Genomic DNA, 24,636 nt, shown 5'->3' on the forward strand with positions numbered 1-24,636 from the left:
GTGAAGGTGTATGTAATAAGAAGGATCGATTATGCCTCTCCACACGACCCGGGAGCAGGTAGATGTATGCACGAGGCTGGGTAACCTTGTGTGTAATGTGAACCACGGCCTTGCTGCACCACGGGAGGTTTCGTGGTTATTACGTCAGCTTCGTGGTTATTACGTCAGCTTCGTGGATATTACGTCAGCTTCGTGGTTATTACGTCAGCTTCGTGGTTATTACGTCAGCTTCGTGGTTATTACGTCAGGTTTCGTGGTTATTACGTCAGGTTCGTGGTTATTACGCCAGGTTTCGTGGTTATTACGTCAGCTTCGTGGTTATTACGTCAGCTTCGTGGTTATTACGTCAGCTTCGTGGATATTACGTCAGCTTCGTGGTTATTACGTCAGCTTCGTGGTTATTACGTCAGCTTCGTGGTTATTACGTCAGGTTTCGTGGTTATTACGTCAGGTTCGTGGTTATTACGCCAGGTTTCGTGGTTATTACGTCAGGTTCGTGGTTATTACGTCAGGTTTCGTGGTTATTACGTCAGGTTTCGTGGTTATTACGTCAGGTTTCGTGGTTATTACGTCAGCTTCGTGGTTATTACGTCAGGTTTCGTGGTTATTACGTCAGGTTTCGTGGTTATTACGTCAGCTTCGTGGTTATTACGCCAGGTTTCGTGGTTATTACGTCAGCTTCGTGGTTATTACGTCAGGTTTCGTGGTTATTACGTCAGGTTTCGTGGTTATTACGTCAGCTTCGTGGTTATTACGTCAGGTTTCGTGGTTATTACGTCAGGTTCGTGGTTATTACGTCAGGTTTCGTGGTTATTACGTCAGGTTTCGTGGTTATTACGTCAGGTTCGTGGTTATTACGTCAGGTTCGTGGTTATTACGTCAGGTTCGTGGTTATTACGTCAGGTTCGTGGTTATTACGTCAGGTTCGTGGTTATTACGTCAGGTTCGTGGTTATTACGTCAGGTTCGTGGTTATTACGTCAGGTTCGTGGTTATTACGTCAGCTTCGTGGTTATTACGCCAGGTTTCGTGGTTATTACGTCAGGTTTCGTGGTTATTACGTCAGGTTTCGTGGTTATTACGTCAGGTTTCGTGGTTATTACGTCAGGTTTCGTGGTTATTACGTCAGGTTTCGTGGTTATTACGTCAGGTTTCGTGGTTATTACGTCAGGTTTCGTGGTTATTACGTCAGCTTCGTGGTTATTACGTCAGGTTTCGTGGTTATTACGTCAGGTTTCGTGGTTATTACGTCAGGTTTCGTGGTTATTACGTCAGGTTCGTGGTTATTACGTCAGGTTTCGTGGTTATTACGTCAGGTTTCGTGGTTATTACGTCAGGTTTCGTGGTTATTACGTCAGGTTTCGTGGTTATTACGTCAGGTTTCGTGGTTATTACGTCAGGTTTCGTGGTTATTACGTCAGGTTTCGTGGTTATTACGTCAGCTTCGTGGTTATTACGCCATGTTTCGTGGTTATTACGTCAGGTTTCGTGGTTATTACGTCAGGTTTCGTGGTTATTACGTCAGGTTTCGTGGTTATTACGTCAGGTTCGTGGTTATTACGTCAGGTTTCGTGATTATTACGTCAGGTTCGTGGTTATTACGTCAGGTTTCGTGGTTATTACGTCAGGTTCGTGGTTATTACGTCAGGTTCGTGGTTATTACGTCAGGTTTCGTGGTTATTACGTCAGGTTTCGTGGTTATTACGTCAGGTTCGTGGTTATTACGCCAGGTTTCGTGGTTATTACGTCAGGTTCGTGGTTATTACGTCAGGTTCGTGGTTATTACGTCAGCTTCGTGGTTATTACGTCAGGTTTCGTAGTTATTACGTCAGGTTCGTGGTTATTACGTCAGGTTTCGTGGTTATTACGTCAGGTTCGTGGTTATTACGTCAGGTTCGTGGTTATTACGTCAGGTTCGTGGTTATTACGTCAGGTTTCGTAGTTATTACGTCAGCTTCGTGGTTATTACGTCAGGTTCGTGGTTATTACGTCAGGTTCGTGGTTATTACGTCAGGTTCGTGGTTATTACGTCAGGTTCGTGGTTATTACGTCAGGTTCGTGGTTATTACGTCAGCTTCGTGGTTATTACGTCAGGTTCGTGGTTATTACGTCAGGTTCGTGGTTATTACGTCAGCTTCGTGGTTATTACGTCAGGTTCGTGGTTATTACGTCAGGTTCGTGGTTATTACGTCAGGTTCGTGGTTATTACGTCAGGTTCGTGGTTATTACGTCAGCTTCGTGGTTATTACGTCAGGTTCGTGGTTATTACGTCAGGTTCGTGGTTATTACGTCAGGTTTCGTAGTTATTACGTCAGCTTCGTGGTTATTACGTCAGGTTCGTGGTTATTACGTCAGGTTCGTGGTTATTACGTCAGCTTCGTGGTTATTACGCCAGGTTTCGTGGTTATTACGTCAGGTTTCGTGGTTATTACGTCAGGTTTCGTGGTTATTACGTCAGGTTCGTGGTTATTACGTCATGTTTCGTGGTTATTACGTCAGGTTCGTGGTTATTACGTCAGCTTCGTGGTTATTACGTCAGGTTCGTGGTTATTACGTCGTGTGGTCACACCCTTCCTGGGCAGGAGGAAGGCTCGGATTATGAACGCTACCGACACGGTCTTATCGTCAATGACGTCATACGTTGCTCATACTTGCGTTATCGACCCTGATAACTTTAATGTCTTCACACCTGCAGCCAACCACCCTGTACCTCCACCTGACCCAGGGCCCTCCTCCACACCTGCAGCCACCTATCCTGTACCTCCACCTGACCCAGGGCCCTCCTCCACACCTGCAGCCAACCACCCTGTACCTCCACCTGACCCAGGGCCCTCCTCCACACCTGCAGCCACCTATCCTGTACCTCCACCTGACCCAGGGCCCTCCGCCACACTTACAGCTACCCATCTTGTCCCTCCACCTGACGCAGGGCCCTCCTCCACGCCTGCAGCCACCCATCTTGTCCCTCCACCTGACCCAGGGCCCTCCGCCACACTTACAGCTACCCATCTTGTCCCTCCACCTGACGCAGGGCCCTCCTCCACGCCTGCAGCCACCCATCTTGTCCCTCCACCTGACGCAGGGCTCTGATCCACACACGTTGTCTCTCACTTCTCACTTTATCTCGTCATCCTCTCCAGGTCTATTATCTCCCTCAAGTCCCGACCGACTCAATCCTCCTCCGTCATTTCCTCACTTCCTTCATCGGCACCTCACGACCTATCAAACTTTCCTTAAACGACCTTTCCTCCGCAGGCACTCCAAGGTACCAATACCTGGTCAGGTCTCGACAGAGCTACGCTTCGTGTCTCCACCAACAAGGCAAGCAACTGTTGCACACCATCGATGGGGAAAAATACCACAGTGGACACTGTACTGTGAATATCTACCAGCAAACCGCTGGAGACGCCTGTGCTCCTGCCCCTCAGATCATGACACAGGTGCTGCCTTCATACCAAAAGCACACGGCGATGCCCTCAGATCATGCCACAGGTGCTGCCTTCATACCAAAAGCACACAGCGACGCCCTCAGATCATGGCACAGGTGCTGCCTTCATACCAAAACACACGGCGACGCCCTCAGATCATGCCACAGGTGCTGCCTTCATACCAAAAGCACACAGCGACGCCCTCAGATCATGGCACAGGTGCTGCCTTCATACCAAAACACACGGCGACGCCCTCAGATCATGGCACAGGTGCTGCCTTCATACCAAAACACACGGCGACGCCCTCAGATCATGACACAGGTGCTGCCTTCATACCAAAAGCACACAGCGACGCCCTCAGATCATGACACAGGTGCTGCCTTCATACCAAAAGCACACGGCGACGCCCTCAGATCATGACACAGGTGCTGCCTTCATACCAAAAGCACACGGCGACGATTCTTGAATAACCCAGCCTATATAGTCCCAATTCTCAGCGACGAAATACCACTTCGCCACACATCACAAGGCCACCTACAACCATCGCGAAGAGCCGTCGGTGGAAACAGTGGAAGGCACGGTGGATGAATGTCCTCAAAGTGAATCTGATCATCCATGCTGCAGGGTATTCGTACGCCCGCCAACAGCAGCCTCAGACAGACAGACAGACTGACTGACAATAGGAATGACAGTAATGGAACTGCGTGGGTAGAGAGAGGAGCCACCACAGTTGACGTAAAGTGTACGTAAGGTTCCGGTATATGACTGTGGCTCAGACTTTCCCCGTCACACCACCTGGTGTGTGGACGAACCATGTGCTCAACAACGAGCGAAGCATCCCAGGCCATCCTCGACCCTCGAGCTCGATACACCAGTGAGGAGACTCGGCGATCATACCCTCCCTGTGAATCCCAGCTCCATGGTTCGAGGATGTCGTGGGGCTCAACAACTCTACACCGTCGCATTAGCTGCAATTCTTATTCTTGAGAGCGCAATATGACCCTTAAGATTCGCCTCCGATTCGAACGTACCGAACCGCCCGAGAGTGAATCCGACTCCGGCAATACTGCGACTCAAAGCGCTCAGGTTTCTGAAACCCTGTGGACGGAATCCTACGTGTGTGTGGGTCGATATACAGGGCGAGAGATAAGGTCAAGTTTTATCAGTTTATCACTAAAGAAACAGGGGGAGAGGGAGGGGAAACGGCTACACACCCACGCTACGAGCCTTCATGATGTACGAGAGATGATGTCCCTCAGGGTGGCCCTGACATCGAAACTCTTGACATCAGCAGCTGTGAGGGCCAGCAAGACGCACACACAACACACCTCTGCCTGGGGGACAAGTCATGACGTCATCCCAGTATTTCCTGTTAAGATGAAACTGGGAAGATGATATCTGATACCCGCACTCACTTATCACCGAAGAACAACATACCGTTATCAGAGAAAAAGATGATAAGGTTGTCCATAAATCTTCATGTGGAAGATATCAAATCCCTGAGCACGACTATATGACCCTTGAGTTCGACAGTTCGGCCCTTGAGTTCCGACGGTTCGACCCTTGAGTGCGACGATAAGATCCTTGAGCACGACGGTTCGACCCTTGAGCACGACGGTTCGACCCTTGAGCACGATGGTTCGACCCTTGAGTAACGACGGTATGACCCTTAAGCATGACGATCTCGGCCATGAACTTAACTCCCTCCCCTTTGAGGTCAAATCAAAGATCACGCCAGCGTAACCCAGGGTAGCATCATCTTGCTCAAGGTATTAAAAACCACGAGATTAACGGGTATGAAGTAAGACCACCCACACATCGGCCACTGGTCTGCAAAACTGTGGCGCGTCGGGCCACCTGGCGGGAAAACCCCGAAATAACGAGGTGAGAAACAGCTTTGATTTGGTTCCCACAACTTCTCTTACGACTCACAATCATTGGGCTTTTTTTTCACGTAATCCTGTCATTTAATGGGAACATAAACGACGAACAGTAAGGTCAAGATGGTCACATGATCGACACCACAAGATATCGACATTAACCCCCCCCCCCCCTCTACACGAAACGTAAACAAACATCCCGGACGCCGCATCGACACGACACATTATACTTTAAGACATTTTCAGGTCGTAGCCAGGGTCAGAGAGAGAGAGAGAGAGAGAGAGAGAGAGAGAGAGAGAGAGAGAGAGAGAGAGAGAGCTGCTCTCTATTTCATCCCTTGACCTCACGTCAGAGTGAAATTTCCCCCCAGCGAACACCATCGACCTCATGCCTGGGTGAAATCCCGCCCAGCGTACACCGCCATCGACCTTACTGCGGAGTGAAACTCTGCCAGCGAACACCACCAGGTGGCAAACATCTGCCTCGTTTTCTCAGTTATTTACTGGTTGTTTACGTGCATATATAAAGTCAGCTTACCTATATGGAACATGAGTTAATGACTGTGTCTGATGTTACTTTCCTCTCTGTTTATACAGCTTCTTCAGGTTTATATCTTAGCATATGTTGTCAATTAACTCTCCGTCTGTCAACTGTTTGTGTATTTCTGCCACACGTCTGCTACAAATGTTTAATACCTGTTTGTTCCTAACGTCTGTCTTAATACATGAAAAACTACACCTGCCTGTGTATCTAACGTTTGCTTATGTCTATATACATTATATTCTTCCTCTTTCATGCACACGGAGACTTTGACACAATGTTTCCTTCTTACGGCGTCAACGTTTTCCCTAACATCAACCCAGGGATCTTTGGGTCGTCAACAGCCAGCAATTTCAAGACGTGCCCATGTACTTGGCGTATGCATCTGGTATGTCTGTATTTCAATGTAGTTTATTTTACTGTTCACGATTTTCGTAATAGACCTTAATGTATATTGTTTATATTCTTAAAGCACGTATTCTTTTTGTAGTTAAAAAATGAATAACTGTGCAAACGCCTCGCTCTTCCCTGTGTTTATATCTCTGTTTAATGTAACTGGATTACACTTGCTTGTGTAAACATATAATGTTTATGTCTGTGGTTACATCTTGATTATGTCCACCTTCACCGATTACGTATGTCAATGTTTAACTCTGGTTTATGTCAAAGTTATTCACATTTGACTGATAGTAATAATCATAAAAAGATGTTTATATATATATATATATATATATATATATATATATATATATATATATATATATATATTATTTATTCATTATTCATTTATCTAATCACCGTCTCCCGCGTTAGCGAGGTAGCGCAAGGAAACACACGAAAGAATGGCCCAACCCACCTACATACACATGTATATACATAAACACCCACACACGCACATATACATACCTAAACATTTCAACGTATACATACATATACATACACGGACATATGTACACATGTACACATTCATACTTGCTGCCTTCATCCATTCCCGTCGCCATCCCGCCACACATGAAATAGCGCGCGCACACACACACACACACACCGCAAGGCAGCGCTAGGAAAAGACAAAAAAGGCCACATTCGTTCACACTCAGCCTCTAGCTGTAATGTGTACTGCACCGAAACCACAGCTCCCTTTCCACATCCAGGCCCCACAAAACTTTCCATGGTTTACCCCAGACGCTTCACATGGCCTGGTTCAATCAATGACAGCACGTCGACCCCGGTATACCACATCGTTCGAATTCACTCTATTCCTTGCACGGGATAGTGGAGAAAGAACACTGCCCTACGTATTCCCTGCGTGTCGTAGAAGGCGACTAATAAGGGAGGGAGCGGGGGGGGGGGGGGGTGCTGGAAATCTTACCCGCCTACTTTACTCTTCTTGAATATGGAAGAGAGAAGGAAGCCAAGTGAGGATTCATCCCTCTAAGGCTGTAATCTGTTTTTGACTACTTCGCTAACGCGGGAAACGGCGAATAAGTATGGAATATATATATATATATATATATATATATATATATATATATATATATATATATATATATATATATATATATTCCATACAGTAGAGAGCCGAACCCTGGCTCCTTAGAAGAGCGGTCAGCATACCACTGAATCACCAACGAAATACACCTTATCACCCTGGAACAGCCATCAACAGCTCCAGGCCCCTACCCACTCGCTATGGGCCTGTAGGGTGAGACAGGCCGCCCACAATCTGGTCGTAAGTCTCACCCTACAGGGCCCTCGAGCTGCCGACAGCAGTTCCACACTAAGCTGTTTTGTCCCGTCGGTGGTCCAGTGGTACGCTGGCCGCCTGCCGTTCTCGGCGGCTTCGGTTCGAATCTCGGGCGCGCATTGGTAAAATTCTTTAGACTGATGCAAATGTTAACATTAATTGTATTGATACAAGTTAACGTACTTATGAAGAAGAAAACAAAGAGTGTTGGTGGGTATGTATGTGTGGGGCATGTGTGTGTGTGTGTGTGTAGGTCGTGTGTGTGTGTGTGTGTGTCACTGGTTGTGGGCGTGGGGAACATGACACCCACACCACCAGCTCAGGTTGCTAAGTGACACCAACCGGCTGGAGCAGCGGGCCCGTCCCGCCTCCCTGCCTCGCGCCGCAACACCCCGCCCGCCAGGGGCGCCCACCAGCCCCTCACTCCCCCACCAGGTAAAATAAACCAAAAGATAATCGTGAAATTCGAGAGTTGAGCCGCCGGGCAGGCCCTGCGTCGCGTGGCGGACCAGGAAACGGCAGTCCCTCACACACACCATCGTCAACACACGGTACGGACCCCTCGCTCTGACGACCGCCTCGATACAACGCGGGTAATAAGCCCCTGAATAATCAGGGGTGTTATACAGGGACTGGCGGGGATAACAACGTAAGAGACGGAGGGCCACCTATGGCTGTCGAACCCGCTTGATCTCTGGGCTTCATCCGATATCAAAACAATCATGTTCGTCTCATCTGTCCCGCGCCGGTCACCACCACCACTGTCGCTGCTGCTGCTGCTGCTGCCGCTGGCGCACCTAAGGCACGAGCGGCGGCTCCATCCTCCAGCAGGCTGGACCAACCAAGCTTCACGTGAGAAGGTTGGTCGCACGTCGAACCACCCAGAATCGACGTCAGGTACACACGTACGGTGAGGTGAGTAGACCTAACTGACGACTGCTGCTTTTGAGAGTGGGGTCCTGTGTGTGTGTGTGTGTGTGACCACCCCCAGGGAACACGAGGGACGGGGCATGACCCCGTGGGGGCCGCAAGGAATGACAACGACATGCGAATGAAGAGACGTCAGGAACGTGGAATGAAACAGGGCGTGTGGCCAGGAGCCAGAGCCCCAGACGACGCAAGGTAAGGGATACAGAGACGAGGAGGATACACGTCCGCCCTCCTCCAGAGGGCGTGGAGGAAGACCAACCCACCCCTACCAGGCAACACCAAGGGGGTTCACTGAGGCAGGGGGGAACACTCCCCTGGGGTAGGAGAGATGCCGACCCGACACTGACGCGCCCTGAAAGAGGTCACAATACCCGTCTGACGCAGGAGAGTGTGAGGGAGCGGAGCAGGTGGCCGGCCTGGAAGGACGTGGAGGCGCGCTACACACCATCCCTGCTAGCCTACCCACCACCACACACCCTCCTTCTTCAGAAGGAAGTCTACTTTTTTTTTTTTTGTTTCCCACGTCGCGTCTGTTACTGTTGGAATTACTGGCTCCCCCTGTCCACTTACCGCCTGTTTCTATCTGGTTCAGGGCCTCTGTTTCTGTTCTCCTCCTGTTGCTGTCAGACTGCTGTCTGTCACTGTCAAGCCGCTGTCTGGTTACTGTCTCACTGTTTTTTTTTTTCCCCCAACCTGTCACTGGCATGGTGTAGTGTCACTGCTGTGTTACTACCCGTCACTTAACGTTACCGCTGGTTACCGCTGTTACCGCTCTGTTACTACTTATGACCAGCCGTGTGTCCGTTACCGCTCTGTTACTACTTATGACCAGCCGTGTGTCCGTTACCGCTGGATCAGCGTCTGTTGATGTCGGCCAGTGATCCGCCTTTTATTTATTTATATATATATATATATATATATATATATATATATATATATATATATATATATATATATATTTCCTCGTTGTTTCGGTAGGTTTCTGAATCAACTGTAAACCTATAAAGCAGTTTTCTAAAGTCAACCTTCTATCTGCTAAAGTCGTTTGCCGTCCGTCATTGCTATATCACCGTTTCTCACTGTACAGTGACGGTCATTACAGGGTCTGTGCTTGTCACTGCTAAAATGCTCAATGTCCCATACGAACAGTGTTCTGGCCGATGTCTGGTCACTGTAGGGTCGTTGTCACTGTCGGGAGAGCGTCTGTCACTGCTGGATTGCTCTCATTCACTGTCGGGAGAGCGTCTGTCACTGCTGGACTGCTCTCATTCACTGTCGAGAGAGCGTCTGTCACTGCTGGATTGCTCTCACTCACTGTCGGGTCGCTCTCCATCACCGATGGGTTATCACTGTCGTGTCTCTTGTCAATCACTGACACGTCCTTGCTTGTCACTGCCAGCTGGGTTGCCATTCGTCACTACTATGTCGATGTGTGTCACTGTTGGGCCCCGGTCTCTCAGTGTCATGATCCTGCCTGTCACCGCGTGAGTGGGATTTCAACCATCTCGAGGAGGAGGAGGGGTCGCACTCAACCTCTATCAGAGGGCGAGGTCGACCTTCCTCGAGGGACAAGGTCGATATTCAATGGTAGTTAGGGCGAGGGAGACAATGTCGACCCTCACCAGAGGATAGGATCGACCTTCATCGTGAGGATAACTAGGTCGAGTGAGGGGGGAGAGGAGGGAGGGGGCGTCACCCTCACGCCTCCGTCGAGTGAGGGCAGTGGGTGTGTGTGGGGGGGCAGACTAGGGCGGCCCCTAACCAGAGCGGGGGCCGCCCCATCCCTGTCTCTTGATATAGTTCATCCCTGGCAAGATACACCCAGCCAAAAGCACACACACACACACACACACACACACACACACACACACACACACACACACACACGCGCGCGCGCGCGCGCGCGCGCAGGTTCTCCCAACCATACGCGCTCCCTGCCTCTCACTGTGTTCCTGGCGACATGGGTTGTGCGTCTCGCACAGCTATAACGTTCAATAATGCATTTCGACTGTTTTTTTCATGTTAATACTCCAGTTCTGTGGGCATGATATATGGAATAAGAGAGAGAGAGAGAGAGAGAGAGAGAGAGAGAGAGAGAGAGAGAGAGAGAGAGAGAGAGAGAGAGAGAGAGAGAGAGACCTAATAAGCTACCATCCAATACACACAAGTCCAAAACATCCACACTGTGGTGCCAGGTTGTCACAGTCATAACACGTCTGCGTTACAAGTACAGGTGACAAGTTAACACAAATCTGTGACAGTCGGCCTCTGTCCTGGACCTGCAGGACACCCGGGAACGTTACATCACAGAAGGCCCCCAAGACCAGTAATTTCAGGTCTCAAGACTTGGGGAACTGAGAACTCTGTGATCAACTTCACCGATGCTCTTTTGGATATTCTCTTCCTATACTCAAAGTCTATCATGGCCAACATCATGTATTCAAACCCATACAACCGTCATCGTCGCTGTGTATACTGTAAATTACACATTTTGTACCTGGACGTACAGTGAACCTCTTCTGCATCACCACCAGTGTCAGTACACTCTGTTTACTGTGTTCTGCGTGTGAGGTACTGACGTTCATATATATTCTACACATCACACACACATTGTCCCTGAATGTGTTCTGATGCTGTGTACGTACCAGTAAACACCTTATGTTTGATGGTCATCGTGATGTACTTTATCATCTACTACTACAGATGATAACAACACTAACCTCCCCTTTGTGTCCTCCAGCTGGGCGAGGAACCTCTAGCTCTCTGGACTCATGATTATAATAAAACGCCGCAAACATGTCTGTCTTATGCTATACAGTAGAACAAGTGGTGCATTATGACAGGGGTCATACCCCTGAGAGGCCAGGTTACTCTGTCATGAAGTATTATAACAGGTACGACACCATATCTATGTAGAAAGACGGGAGAGGTAATAGGAGAGTGTGGTCGTGAGAGCTGAAGACGGTGAGTTGAAATGGTATGGACAAATGGAGTGAAAGAGCGGAAAGAGGTTGACATAGAGGATGTGAGGGTTTGAAGTGGACAGGGTCAAGAAGGGGAAGACAAAATTAGAGATGGTAAGATGAGTGAAGAAGATCTTGAGTCCTCTGGTTCTGAACTTGCAAGAACGTTAAAAAAGTGTGCTCGACAGAGAGTGAAGTGGGGCGATGTGATATACAGGGGTCGACGTGCTGTCAGGGGACTGGATCAGGGTATAAGAAGTAGCATGGGGTACACCAGGAAAAGGTCTGTGGGACTTAGATATGAACAGGGAGCTGTGGCTTCGGTGCAGTACACACGACAGCTAGAGAATGGGTGTGAGCAAATAACGCCTTTCCTTCATCTGTTCTTGGCGCTACCTTACTAACACGGGAAACAGTGAACAGCCCAACTCAGTAACTATCCTAAGTACTGATCAAACGACCGTACATGTATTTACCAAACGAGACTGTGATGTGTGTGTGTCTATAAACAAAGTACGTGGGGCCCCTCAGACCAAACCCAGTAACTCTATATATCACTCTACCCACACACGTAAGTCCTGGCCCATCGTACGCTCTGGTGTAGTGCCTACGTGCAGAACCCATGGTGCCCTTAGCCCACACCTGTCATCTGCCTCATAGTCAACTACATTTCGTATGCCTCTGTGTACTCCAGTCTGACACGTGCCCGTATTATCTTTGCTAGTGAGTGGTAAACAAATATCGACGTACTGTACCCAGTGTTGGATCTATGCTTGCCTCCACCTCCACCCTGATGTTGTATCCTTCACCCACATCTTCACAGAAACAATCAGTCTACGTATACTTTGAGGGACACAACCTTATAGATTGAATATCATAACTGAAGTATACGTGTTCGAGGTGCGAGACTCCACACAACAGTGTACTGGAACGCTGATCAACTTCCTGATAGGTTTTGAAATGATGGTCGAGAACGCAGCCTTCGATAGTCAGTGTGTGATGCGCAGTGTAGGATCTCGCTCACTGCGCCTGGAGGTTACCCGCGACATTTGAACGTTGTGACGGTGTTGCAGTGAACAGTGGCTGTGGTCATGACCATCAGAGCTGAACGTTGTGACGGTGTTACAGTGTACAGTGGCTGTGGTCATGACCATCAGAGCTGAACGTTGTGACGGTGTTACAGTGTACAGTGGCTGTGGTCATGACCATCAGAGCTGAACGTTGTGACGGTGTTACAGTGTACAGTGGCTGTGGTCATGACCATCAGAGCTGAACTTGATGTTTGTGACTGACACACTCGGACAGCTGCTCCGAGTGTTGTTGACCATAACCCTGGAAGCAACACATCAAATAGGACCTGTTCTCGACACATTTAGATTTCAAAAGATCGTGAGAGATGTTCTTCATTATGACAAAGACCATATGAATGAGACAAGTGGAACATCACGATAGATGTGAACATATTGAGGAGGTTTCACTATAAATAGTGATAATGAGGATAAAAGTATAAGTTGCGACTGAATCACTCTGAAAACGTCCCTCTGCTGAATTTGGGGATTCGGACTTAAATGTCACTTTAAACTACGAATATTGAGGAGAGAGAGAGAGAGAGAGAGAGAGAGAGAGAGAGAGAGAGAGAGAGAGAGAGAGAGAGAGAGAGAGAGAGAGAGAGTGTACATACTACATCCACTCCCTCTCTTTCCTCACGAAGTCAAGCATCGTGAGACGTGTGGCTGGCCGGGGCCGCTACACCACACACTGCTGCAAGTGAGAACAAGGAGGCGAGGCCGCCACACCGTACCTTCCTGTGCTGAGTCTTGTGCTTCCTCCTGCCCATTGTGGTGGTGGTCCCGTGGTGAGTGGCGACCGCACTCCACACGACGCGGAAGGCGGAGGTAAGATTCTACACCCCCTGACCACGACACGGGATCGTAGGAATGTTGTCGCTCTGTGCTCCTCTACAACTCTCCTCTCCTGGGTACTGGCAAGTACTCCCAACACAACATACTGGAGTCTCTTTTGGTTTGGCCTTTCCTTATCTGTTGCGGCGCGACGTGTACCGCCGGGAGGGAGGACTTGCTTCGTCCTCGCCTTTCTCTATCCTGACGTGGGGGCACGTCCTCGTCCCTCTCCTGACGCAGGCGTTCGCCCGCCTCCCTAAACTGACCCAGGAGGGAGAGGGGAAGCGATCTCGTTCGTCGAACTAATCAACCGTCACTTATGGCGACACCGAGGGGAAAAAAAGGGGGGGCTGGGTACATCCTCGACACACTGCACACTCAACACTGCACCTGGGCGCCTGCCTAAACACCACACTTGTACCGCTTCACTGACAAGTGTCGTCAGCGTCGAAGATTTCCCTCCAGACTACACAAGGTCAGCCAGGTCACACACACAGATGGTTGAGACAATGCCGTCTGCGTGTCTTTCACTACCAAGGTGGGTCATGGTCGGAACACCGTGCCTGGGGCGTCGAACACTCGCGTCGGTACGCCGCTCAAGGTGCCCGCTGGACATGTATGATCCACGTTTCCTCGGAAGTTACTGCACTTCGTCAGTTGGGTTCACTAGCGACACGCCAACACTGGTGATGAGAGCAGAGGAGGAGCGCGCGCGCGCATGTGTGTGTGTGTGTGCATGGGAAGGAAGGCGGCGATGGGAGGCGTCCTGCCCCGCGCTACCACCAACACTAACCACCAGGTGGCACACACAGACACACACACATACACACACCGCCCCGCGCGGGCAAGGCGACCGTCACTTGGCGCGGACACACTCTGGGGGCTGCCAGACGCCGCCCACCCTCTGCCCCGACACTAACACTCTCCTCACTCGATCCCAAACTTCTCGTAAGGTTCAGTGACATTACGAATCTAAATCTAGACACGACCACACGGCCGTGAGCGATCACATCCGCCGGCGAGCCACGGTCCGGCTGTAGCCAGGGCGAAGAGGGTCGTCATTCACATCCCCCTCCCCATCGCAACCTGCAGTCGTACTATTGTCAGAAACAGACTGTTCTTCTGGCGGTAGCTGTCTGCTGGGCGGAAGGGGAGCAAGCACCAGCGGCTGTCCACCGCTCTTCACGCGACGTACCTACCTCTCGTCAAGGTCCCTGGCGCAGGCTCCTCCTGTGAGGGACCCTGGCTTAGGCTCCTCCTGTGAGGGGTCCCTGGCTCAAGCTCCTTGTGTGTGGGACCCTGGGTCAGGCTCTTCCTGTGAGGGGACCCTGGCTCAGCCTCCTCCTGTGAGGGCCCCTGGCTCAGCCTCCTCCTGTGAGGGTCCCTGTCAAGGACGTCCCTGGCTTTATAGTTCCCTGTATGTAAGATCCCCTGCTAGGAGCTCCCTGTGAGGCTATTAAATAAAAGCCTCCATCTGAGGGTCCTCGAATGAGGTTACTAGCTGAGGGCCCCCTACATAAGGGCCTCAGGCTGAGGTAACCTGCTGAAGGTCCCTAAGCAAGGGCCCTCAGGTGACATCACACGTTCAGGATCACAAGACGAGGGCCCCAGGGTAAGGATGCCAGCTGAGGGTCCAAAATGAAGGCCTCCTGATGCGGTTGCCAGCAGAGGGGGCCCCTAGATGAGGGGCCCTGGGTGACCGTTACCAGGTCCCTACATGAGGTCCCCCCACCGTCAGGAGACCAGCAGACGGCGGCGACATCAGAGGAGGGCAGGGACTGCCTGGGGTGTGGGCCGCTTAACCCACTTCCCAACCCGTCCAGACAACCCTACCTAACCCACCCATCCACCCACCTCCCACCCTCGGCTTCTATACTCAAGCCCACCATCCACGCTAGCTCAAACTCACCTCTCCCCCCTCAACCCACCCTACACTTACGTGGTGTGCCTCTCTCTCTCTCTCTCACTCCACTCCTGCAGAAGGACACACTCCTCTCCCACGCCCAAAGACACCACTCGGACATCAATCCACACTCTCCTCCCACACCCAGCCTACGCTCGTCTCCCACACTAGTTTACGCTTCCCTCCCATGATCACTCTCGTACCTCTGCTAAGCCACACTTCCCTCCTACGGTCACACTCCTCTCCCATACTTATTCACACTCCTCTCCCACAGTAATGTGCAATCCTTTCTCCACACTAAGTCGAATTTCCCTCCTAGATTAACTGGTATTCCTCTCCTATCAAATCAAACTCCTTTCCCGCTTGCCTAGCACACTCACTCATACCCTACTGTCACACTATCTTACACTCCCCTCCCACAGTGACACGTAGGTTTCCCCACACCAACACTCCCCTCTCACTGTAACCCACATTCGTCTCCCAGAGTCACTGACTACAACAATTCATCTCTGGGATAAATGACTCTGTCTTGAATTAGTGATGTGTACCGGGTGGCCACGCACGACCAGCTAGTGTGTGTGTGTGTGTGTGTGTGTGTGTGTGTGTGTGTGGGGTTGGGGGAGGGTTAGGCACGTGTCGTCATAAAACCTTTGACATATGGCCCGCTGCTGGCATGACAGGTCAGGAATACTGACCTGGGAGGCGTTTTGGTCCTGTCTCTTTCACGTCCAATAATACCATCTTACCTGGCACCTGCCTCCAGCCCTGGCACCTGCCCCCAGCCCTGGCACGTGTTCTCAACCCTAGCACCTGCCTCCAACCCTGGCACCTGCCCCCAGCCCTGGCACCTGCCCCCAACCCTGGCACCTGCCCCCAGCCCTGGCACCTGCCCCCAACCCTGGCACCTGCCCCCAACCCTGGCACCTGCCCACAGCCCTGGCACCTGCCCCCAACCCTGGCACCTGCCAACAGCCCTGGCACCTGCCCACAGCCCTGGCACCTGCCCCCAGCCCTGGCACCTGCCCCCAACCCTGGCACCTGCCCCCAGCCCTGGCACCTGCCCCCAGCCCCGGCACCTGCCCCCAGCCCCGGCACCTGCCCCCAACCCTGGCACCTGCCCACAGCCCTGGCACCTGCCCCCAACCCTGGCACCTGCCCCCAGCCCTGGCACCTGCCCCCAGCCCTGGCACCTGCCCCCAACCCTGGCACCTGCCCACAGCCCTGGCACCTGCCCACAGCCCTGGCACCTGCCCTCAACCCTGGCACCTGCCCCCAACCCTGGCACCTGCCCACAGCCCTGGCACCTGCCCCCAACCATGGCACCTGCCCCCAGCCCTGGCACCTGCCCCTAGCCCTGGCACCTGCCCTCAACCCTAGCACCCGCCCCCAGCCCTGGCACCTGCCCCAGCCCTGGCACCTACCCTCAACCCTAGCACCCGCCCCCAGCCCTGGCACCTGCCCCCAACCATGGCACCTGCCCCCAACCCTGGCACCTGCCCACAGCCATGGCACCTGCCCTCAACCCTGGCACCTGCCCCCAACCCTGGCACCTGCCCCCAGCCCTGGCACCTGCCCACAGCCCTGGCACCTGCTCCCAACCCTGGCACCTGCCCCCAGCCCCGGCACCTGCCCCCAACCCTGGCACCTGCCCTCAACCCTGGCACCTGCCCCCAACCACAGCACCTGTCCCAACCACGGCACCTGCCCCCAACCCTGGCACGTGTTCTCAACCCTGGCACCTGTCTCCAACCCTGGCACCTGCCCCCAGCCCTGGCACCTGCCCCCAGCCCTGGCACCTGCCCCCAACCCTGGCACCTGCCCCCAGCCCCGGCACCTGCCCCCAGCCCTGGCACCTGCCTCCAACCCTGGCACCTGCCCCCAACCTTGGCACCTGCCCCCAGCCCTGGCACCTGCCCACAGCCCTGGCACCTGCCTCCAACCCTGGCACGTGTTCTCAACCCTGGCACCTGCCTCCAACACTGGCACCTGCCCACAGCCCTGCCACCTGCCCTCAACCCTGGCACCTGCCCACAGCCCTGGCACCTGCCCCCAGCCCTGGCACCTGCCCCCAGCCCTGGCACCTGCCCACAGCCCTGGCACCTGCCCCCAGCCCCGGCACCTGCCCCCAGCCCTGGCACCTGCCCACAGCCCTGGCATCTGCCCACAGCCCTGGCACCTGCCCCCAACCATGGCACCTGCCCTCAACCCTGGCACCTGCCCCCAAACCTGGCACCTGCCCACAGCCCTGGCACCTGCCCTCAACCCTGGCACCTGCCCCCAACCATGGCACCTGCCCCCAGCCCTGGCACCTGCCCCTAGCCCTGGCACCTGCCCTCAACCCTAGCACCCGCCCCCAGCCCTGGCACCTGCCCCCAACCATGGCACCTGCCCCCAACCCTGGCACCTGCCCACAGCCCTGGCACCTGCCCTCAACCCTGGCACCTGCCCCCAGCCCTGGCACCTGCCCACAGCCCTGGCACCTGCCCCCAACCCTGGCACCTGCCCCAGCCCCGGCACCTGCCCCCAACCCTGGCACCTGCCCTCAACCCTGGCACCTGCCCCCAACCACGGCACCTGTCCCAACCACGGCACCTGCCCCCAACCCTGGCACGTGTTCTCAACCCTGGCACCTGTCTCCAACCCTGGCACCTGCCCCCAGCCCTGGCACCTGCCCCAACCCTGGCACCTGCCCCCAACCCTGGCACGTGTTCTCAACCCTGGCACCTGCCTCCAACCCTGGCACCTGCCCCCAACCTTGGCACCTGCCCCCAGCCCTGGCACCTGCCCACAGCCCTGGCACCTGCCTCCAACCCTGGCACGTGTTCTCAACCCTGGCACCTGCCTCCAACCCTGGCACCTGCCCCCAGCCCTGCCACCTACCCCCAGCCCTGCCACCTGCCCCCAACCCTGGCACCTGCCCCCAACCTTGGCACCTGCCCCCAGCCCTGCCACCTGCCCCCAGACCTGGCACCTGCCTCCAACCCTGGCACCTGCCCCCAGCCCTGGCACCTGCCCCCAGTCCTGGCACCTGCCCCCAGCCCCGGCACCTGCTCCCAGCCCTGGCACCTGCTCCCAGCCCTGGCACCTGCCCCAGCCCTGGCACCTGCCCCCAACCCTGGTACCTGCCCCCAACCCTGGCACCTGCCCCCAACCCTGGCACCTGCTCCCAGTCCTGGCACCTGCCCCCAGCCCTGGCACCGGCCTCCAACCCTGGCACCTGCCCCCAACCATGGCACCTGCCCCCAGCCCTGGCACCTGCCCCCAACCCTGGCACCTGCCTCCAACCCTGGCACGTGTTCTCAACCCTGGCACCTGCCCCTAACCCTGGCACCTGCCCCCAACCATGGCACCTGCCCCCAACCCTGGCACCTGCCCCCAGCCCTGGTACCTGCCCCCAACCCTGGCACCTGCCCCCAACCATGGCACCTGCCCCCAGCCCTGGCATCTGCCCCAACCCTGGCACCTGCCCCCAGCCCTGGCACCTGCCCTCAACCCTGGCACCTGCCCCCAACCCTGGCACCTGCCCCCAACCCTGGTACCTGCCCCCAACCCTGGCACCTGCCCCCAACCCTGGCACCTGCCCTCAACCCTGGCACCTGCCCCCAGCCCTGGCATCTGCCCCAACCCTGGCACCTGCCCCCAGCCCTGGCACCTGCCCTCAACCCTGGCACCTGCCCCAGCCATGCCACCTGCCTCCAACCCTGGCACGTGTTCTCAACCCTGGCACCTGTCTCCAACCCTGGCACCTGCCCCCAGCCCTGGCACCTGCCCCCAGCCCTGGCACCTGCCCCCAGCCCTGGCACCTGCCCCCAGCCCTATCACCTGCTCCCAGCCCTGGCACCTGCCTCCAACCCTGGCACCTGCCCCCAGCCCTGGCACCTGCCCCCAGCCCTGGCACCTGCCCCCAGCCCTGGTACCTGCTCCCAACCCTGGCACCTGCTCCCAGCCCTGGCACCTTCCCCCAACCCTGGCACCTGCCCCCAGCCCTGGCACCTGCTCCCAGCCCTGGCACCTGCCCCCAACCCTGGCACCTGCCCCCAACCCTGGCACCTGCCCCCAGCCTTGGCACCTGCCCTCAACCCTGGCACCTGCCCCAAACCCTGGCACCTGCACCCAACCCTGGCACCTGCTCCCAGCCCTGGCCCTCAGGTGACGTCACCAACTGAGGGTTCCCAGACGAGGGGCCCTCAGGTGACACTACACCTTCAGGATCACAGGATGAGGGGGGCCCCAAATGGTTAAGGGTGTAAGCTGAGGGTCCGAGATGAAGGCTCTCTCGATGGGGTCACCAGCAGGAGGGTCCCAGACCAGGGGTGTCGTCCTGGTGGTGGCAGATGGACTCGCCAGTGTTAACGTCACGTCTTTAAGTCTAAGAAATTTTACTCGATGTTTCTGGACGATACTTTTGAGGCCACTCGCAGGTAGACCTTGGGAGGTGTGTGTGTGTGTGTGTGTGTGTGTGTGTGTGTGTGTGTGTGTGTGTGTGTAATCAGCTTCATCCTTCAAGGCAGAGGTTTGGGCCAATTTAGCAGCTTCTGCACGCGTTCTGATCCCATTTAAGGGATAGAACCCCGGAGAAAGTATAGACCCCAAAACCCAGCATGAGTCATGTTGTTATTCCAGTGTTGCGCATCAGGCACAGCCATGCATGCTACATGCACAAATGAAGCGAGTTTAACGCAGTTAATGATGAAAGATAATCACTTACAACGAGACTATCACACTTAAGAGCTTTTAGTATATCTGAAGGTCGATGTCCACTTCTTATTGACCCCGAGTCCCAGGTCATCATAACAAGCGTGAGTACGTGTCACAATGATGATGACACTTGACTGTAGCACCAGTGGTGTGTTGTGTGGAACCATCTGTGTATACAGCGTGTGGCAGATGACGTTCAGTCGTCATGGTTTTTAATGTGGTAACGAGCATCATAATCTGCTCGTTACGAAGATACGATGCTAGAACACGACGGTACGACCCTGGGGCACGACGGTACGACCCTGGAGCACGACGGTACGACCATTGAGCACGACGGTACGACCCTGGAGCACGACGGTACGACCCTGGAGCACGACGGTACGACCATTGAGCACGACGGTACGACCCTGGAGCACGACGGTACGACCCTGGAGCACGACGGTACGACCCTGGAGCACGACGGTACGACCATTGAGCACGACGGTTCGACCATTGAGCACGAAGGTACGACCCTGGAGCACGACGGTACGACCATTGAGCACGAAGGTACGACCCTGGAGCACGAGGGTATGACCCTGGAGCACGACGGTACGACCCTGGAGCACGACAGTACGACAGGCTGTGTGACCTGGGTAGAGGTTCTGGGAAGAATGTAGGAAGCGTTATATATCCCATGAGGGCAGGATAGTGCGACTGTTGTCTCTCATGGAGAAGTTCATGAATCACATACATTCCAAGCTTACAGCTAGGTGTAGCGACTCATCTGGATGAATGTCTCCCACTTGAGAAGAAGGTTTGGAAGGCTTCTCTGTACAAGGAGTGGGATGTGATTGTCGAAGCATTCGGATCCCAATAAAAGAAAATTATTTCACTCATTCTGTCTCTGATAGGAAGACCAAGCATTTTCCTCATGTTTCGAATCTCTGTCGTCTTGTGGCAGCCAAGAATTTTTCTTACAGCTTCAGTCTATATTTTCTCACGCCTCCTAAGCCTTCTCTCAGACGTAAGAGTAAGTAGAGGCGCAGCATGATCAATCATGGAAGGGTCGTACAGCATATCGACTATTCTTGTCAAAGGCTCCGTACTGAAGCTTTCGGGGGCCGGCGCCAGCTACAAAAGCTGGGAGCGGGCCTAAGTCTTTCTCTACAATGGTGGTCAAGTCTAGTCACAACAGCTCCAAGTGTTGGTGCTTCCAATCCAAGATATCGGCACCCTTTACATCCATCCATCTGGGACCCGTTGCTTAACCTAGCACCTCTGACGACACCCCTTCTTTTAAAGAGGACGTCTGGTGAGAATTCTAGTCGTGCCAGCACAAGAAGACGAGACGTGGGCCTTCCCCAGGTATCTCATACAGTACAGTGAGGTGTATTGTTGTACCCGGAGGTGTTAATCATGTTATTGTCGACATAACTAAGTATATAACATCTGGTACTCGTGAACAAGGGCTGAAGAACGACGTTAATCAGAACACTGAACACGGCAGGGGCTAAGTACACCGCCTCGCGGAACACCAACTTCGAACACTTTCTTTTGACTTCTGTGGCCCTGAAACAGAATGACTTTCTGTTACACAGGTGACCAGAGATCCAACGCCAGATTGCTTGGGAGGCTCATCCGGCGAGCGTGTGGGTTGTCAGGCAAGTCGCTGGCCAGCTTAGACGCTGGTGAGAACGGGCAAAGCACGCCAGCACAGTCATTAGCCAGGCAGGGGCGATGTAAGTCCCGGGGCGCCAGCACAGGCACGGACGGAGACGTGGCACAGTGTCCTGGGTGGGGGATGTCAGCTATCGCACCACACGGGACTGGGGGGGGAGGGAAGGGAGACTACCAACGCCACCAACCCACATACAACGACATTTAGCGAAAGGCTAGGGCTAGCGTGTACCGCTCACCTCACGTCGGACTTGACCACCAATACCGTCACTCAGTCGTCACACTCGTGACAGATCACTCTGTACAGACTTCATCTGGAAATGACTTCGACCATATACCAGGTCTTCTGTTACACGTTTGTGCCACTGTTCCTCGTCCTGGATATCATCTTTTTCTTTTCTTCACCTGCTCTCACATCCCTTCACTATACTATTGGTATATTTCATGGTGGTATTCTGGTTGCATTAATAACTTTCTCTTCTCTAAGTGGTGAATTGTAGGCCCACAATACTGTCCTACACAACCTTTCATTTCTTGTCAAGCTTACGTTGTCTCGTGCCTTTCCCTTCTTTCTAGTCTATGATGTTCCACTTCTTTCATCCTCTCACGACAATTCATAAGTTCCCTTCCTTTAATATTTGCTCATAAAGTTGTGAATTACATCTCACGTTTACGTCACTTCGTTTGATCGGTGGCCATAGAACCCAGCAGTATTGAGTCTTGCTTCTCATACATACAGTGAACATCTTCATCAATGATTATATCTCTTGTGTTGAAGAATCTTATCATCATACCACACATCACCAGCAGCAGCAGACTCTGTGGTGTTATCGCCCCAACGTGGTCAATTCTGTCCTCTGAATCATGATGCCTCCTCGATCACTGCTTCTTATTTCACTGCAGCACGTTTACACCCGCGTCATCATCGCACTGTTTGCACTTCACCGTCTTGTGTGCTCAAGTCCCACCATGCCAGCAGCTGCCCATCTGTAGATAGTATCTCAAAGTCTTCTGGCATCTCCCCCTCAGATCATATGCTATCATCTACCCCACCCGAGTGTTATCAGTGAAGCCATCTGACAAGACAGTCTTGTTTTGTTTGTTTTTTTCATTCGTCTGCCATTATCTCATTTCATTATGACATGCACAACTTGGGCAAATAAAGTCCCTTGCGGCACCCAAGATAAAACATCATATGCGTGCGTGAGAGAGAGAGAGAGAGAGAGAGAGAGAGAGAGAGAGAGAGAGAGAGAGAGAGAGAGAGAGAGAGAGAGAGAGAGAGAGAGCAAGCGCCTGCATCCGACCCTCCCCCTCACTCAGTACTCAGGAAGTTGACCAACCACCCACCAATACCTGGTGAAAGTCAAAGACAAAGACCTCACACTCCAGTGTGTGTGTGTGTGTGTGTGTGTGTGGATGGGTGGGTGTGTAATCTGGATCAGCAGCAACATCAAGAGAGGCATCCACCAGCAACGCCAGCGGGGTCGAACACATCACCTTGCTGTCGTCCTCACGGACGCGCGCGGGTCTGACTTTCACATGGACAGACACATCCCACGGGGGAAGTCCCCATCAGTGGGGAATAATACAGGCCACAATACAGAGGAGAATACAGGTGAAAAAACAAGCACTTGCCTCGGGATCATCTGACATCAACGCTGCCGTCTCTCATCCTCAATACCTGTGGTCACTCCACCACCACCACACCTGATAACCCTTCTTAAACTTGCGTGCTATACGAGGGGCGCTGTTAGACAAAGGGCAACAGGGACGAGCGAGGCAAAAGTGGGCGGTATGAACACAAGCTCACGGAATTAAACGTGGTCTGTGCCGTTAACAGGATCAACGGGCTGGGGCAACGGTGCCCTAATACCTTGACCCCCCCCCCCAGGGGGAGGAGCTGACTGACCCTTGAGCACTACTGTACGATCCTTGAGCACAACGGTACGACCCGAACACGACGGTACGACCCTTCAGCACGACGGTACGACCCTTGAATGTGACGATATGATGGCCTGACCTTTGACCTGATCCCTTAGGGTCAGGACAAAGACCAGGCCATGATACCCACTGGTCGCACGTCGTGCTCGAGGGTCGTACCGTCTTGCTCAAAGGCCGCATCGTCGCGCTCACGGGCCGTACCGTCGTACTCAAGGGCTGTACCGTCGTGCTCAAGGGCCGTACCGTCGTGCATAAGGGTCGTACCGTCGTACTCAAGGGCCGTACCGTCGTGCTCAAGAGTCGTACCGTCGTGCTCAAGGGCCGTACTGTCGTGCTCAAAGGCCGTACCGTCGTGCTCAAGGGTCGTACCGTCGTGCTCAAGGGTCGTACCGTCGTGCTCAAAGGCCGTACCGTCGTGCCTAAGGGTCGTACCGTCGTACTCAAGGGCCGTACCGTCGTGCTCAAGGGTCGTACCGTCGTGCTCAAAGGCCGTACCATCATGCTCAAGGGTCGTACCGTCGTACTCAAGGGCCGTGCCGTCGTGCTCAAGGGCCGTACCATCATGCTCAAGGGTCGTACCGTCGTGCTCAAGGGTCGTACCGTCGTGGCCAGGGTGTTGAGAGCATCACCCTCCCAGTGGTCAGTACAGACGACACATCATAACTCCAGTCACAACACATCATTACCAATGTTACGAGCTTCAAGCGGCCACCGTTACCAACACCCTCCCCACGACCACAGAAACTGAGGGGAAAAGAACGACCCATGATGGCATGACCCTTCCAGTCATCACTGGGGTAAAAAAGAAAATATATAACATATATAATCGTCGAGGTAATTAATACAGGCCATTATATGACATACAGCAACGGACGGAGGCGTTCACAGGGTGAGCCATATGGAGACCCAGCTGGTAATGAAGTGTATAAATACATCAGATACATTACCTCAGTCATACAGTATCACAACAGCCGAATACATCAACGCATCAATGTCTGACACTAATTACATCATCAGAATTACTGAGCACACACTTTGACCAAATGGGAATG

The 24,636-nt window shown here is 53.5% G+C and overlaps 1 protein-coding gene across 9 annotated transcripts in view; it reads right to left on the minus strand.

The window, feature by feature from the left end:
* Positions 1-24,636, minus strand: part of LOC139749073 (uncharacterized) — a 298,095-nt gene that overhangs the window by 256,200 nt on the left and 17,259 nt on the right. The window contains exon 1 of one of the 9 annotated variants that reach the window (XM_071662565.1): positions 13,287-14,480. The exons of 4 other annotated variants lie outside the window; for them this stretch is intronic. In XM_071662565.1, the coding sequence (XP_071518666.1) occupies positions 13,287-13,322 (36 nt within the window). In that variant the 5' untranslated portion in view covers positions 13,323-14,480. Of the gene's footprint in view, positions 1-13,286; positions 14,481-24,636 lie in introns of those variants that run through there. 4 more of the 9 variants (XM_071662552.1, XM_071662557.1, XM_071662571.1 and 1 more) reach the window with 4 other exon arrangements.

The sequence above is a fragment of the Panulirus ornatus genome, chromosome 6 (assembly GCF_036320965.1).
Source record: "Panulirus ornatus isolate Po-2019 chromosome 6, ASM3632096v1, whole genome shotgun sequence".
Lineage (NCBI taxonomy): Eukaryota > Metazoa > Arthropoda > Malacostraca > Decapoda > Palinuridae > Panulirus > Panulirus ornatus.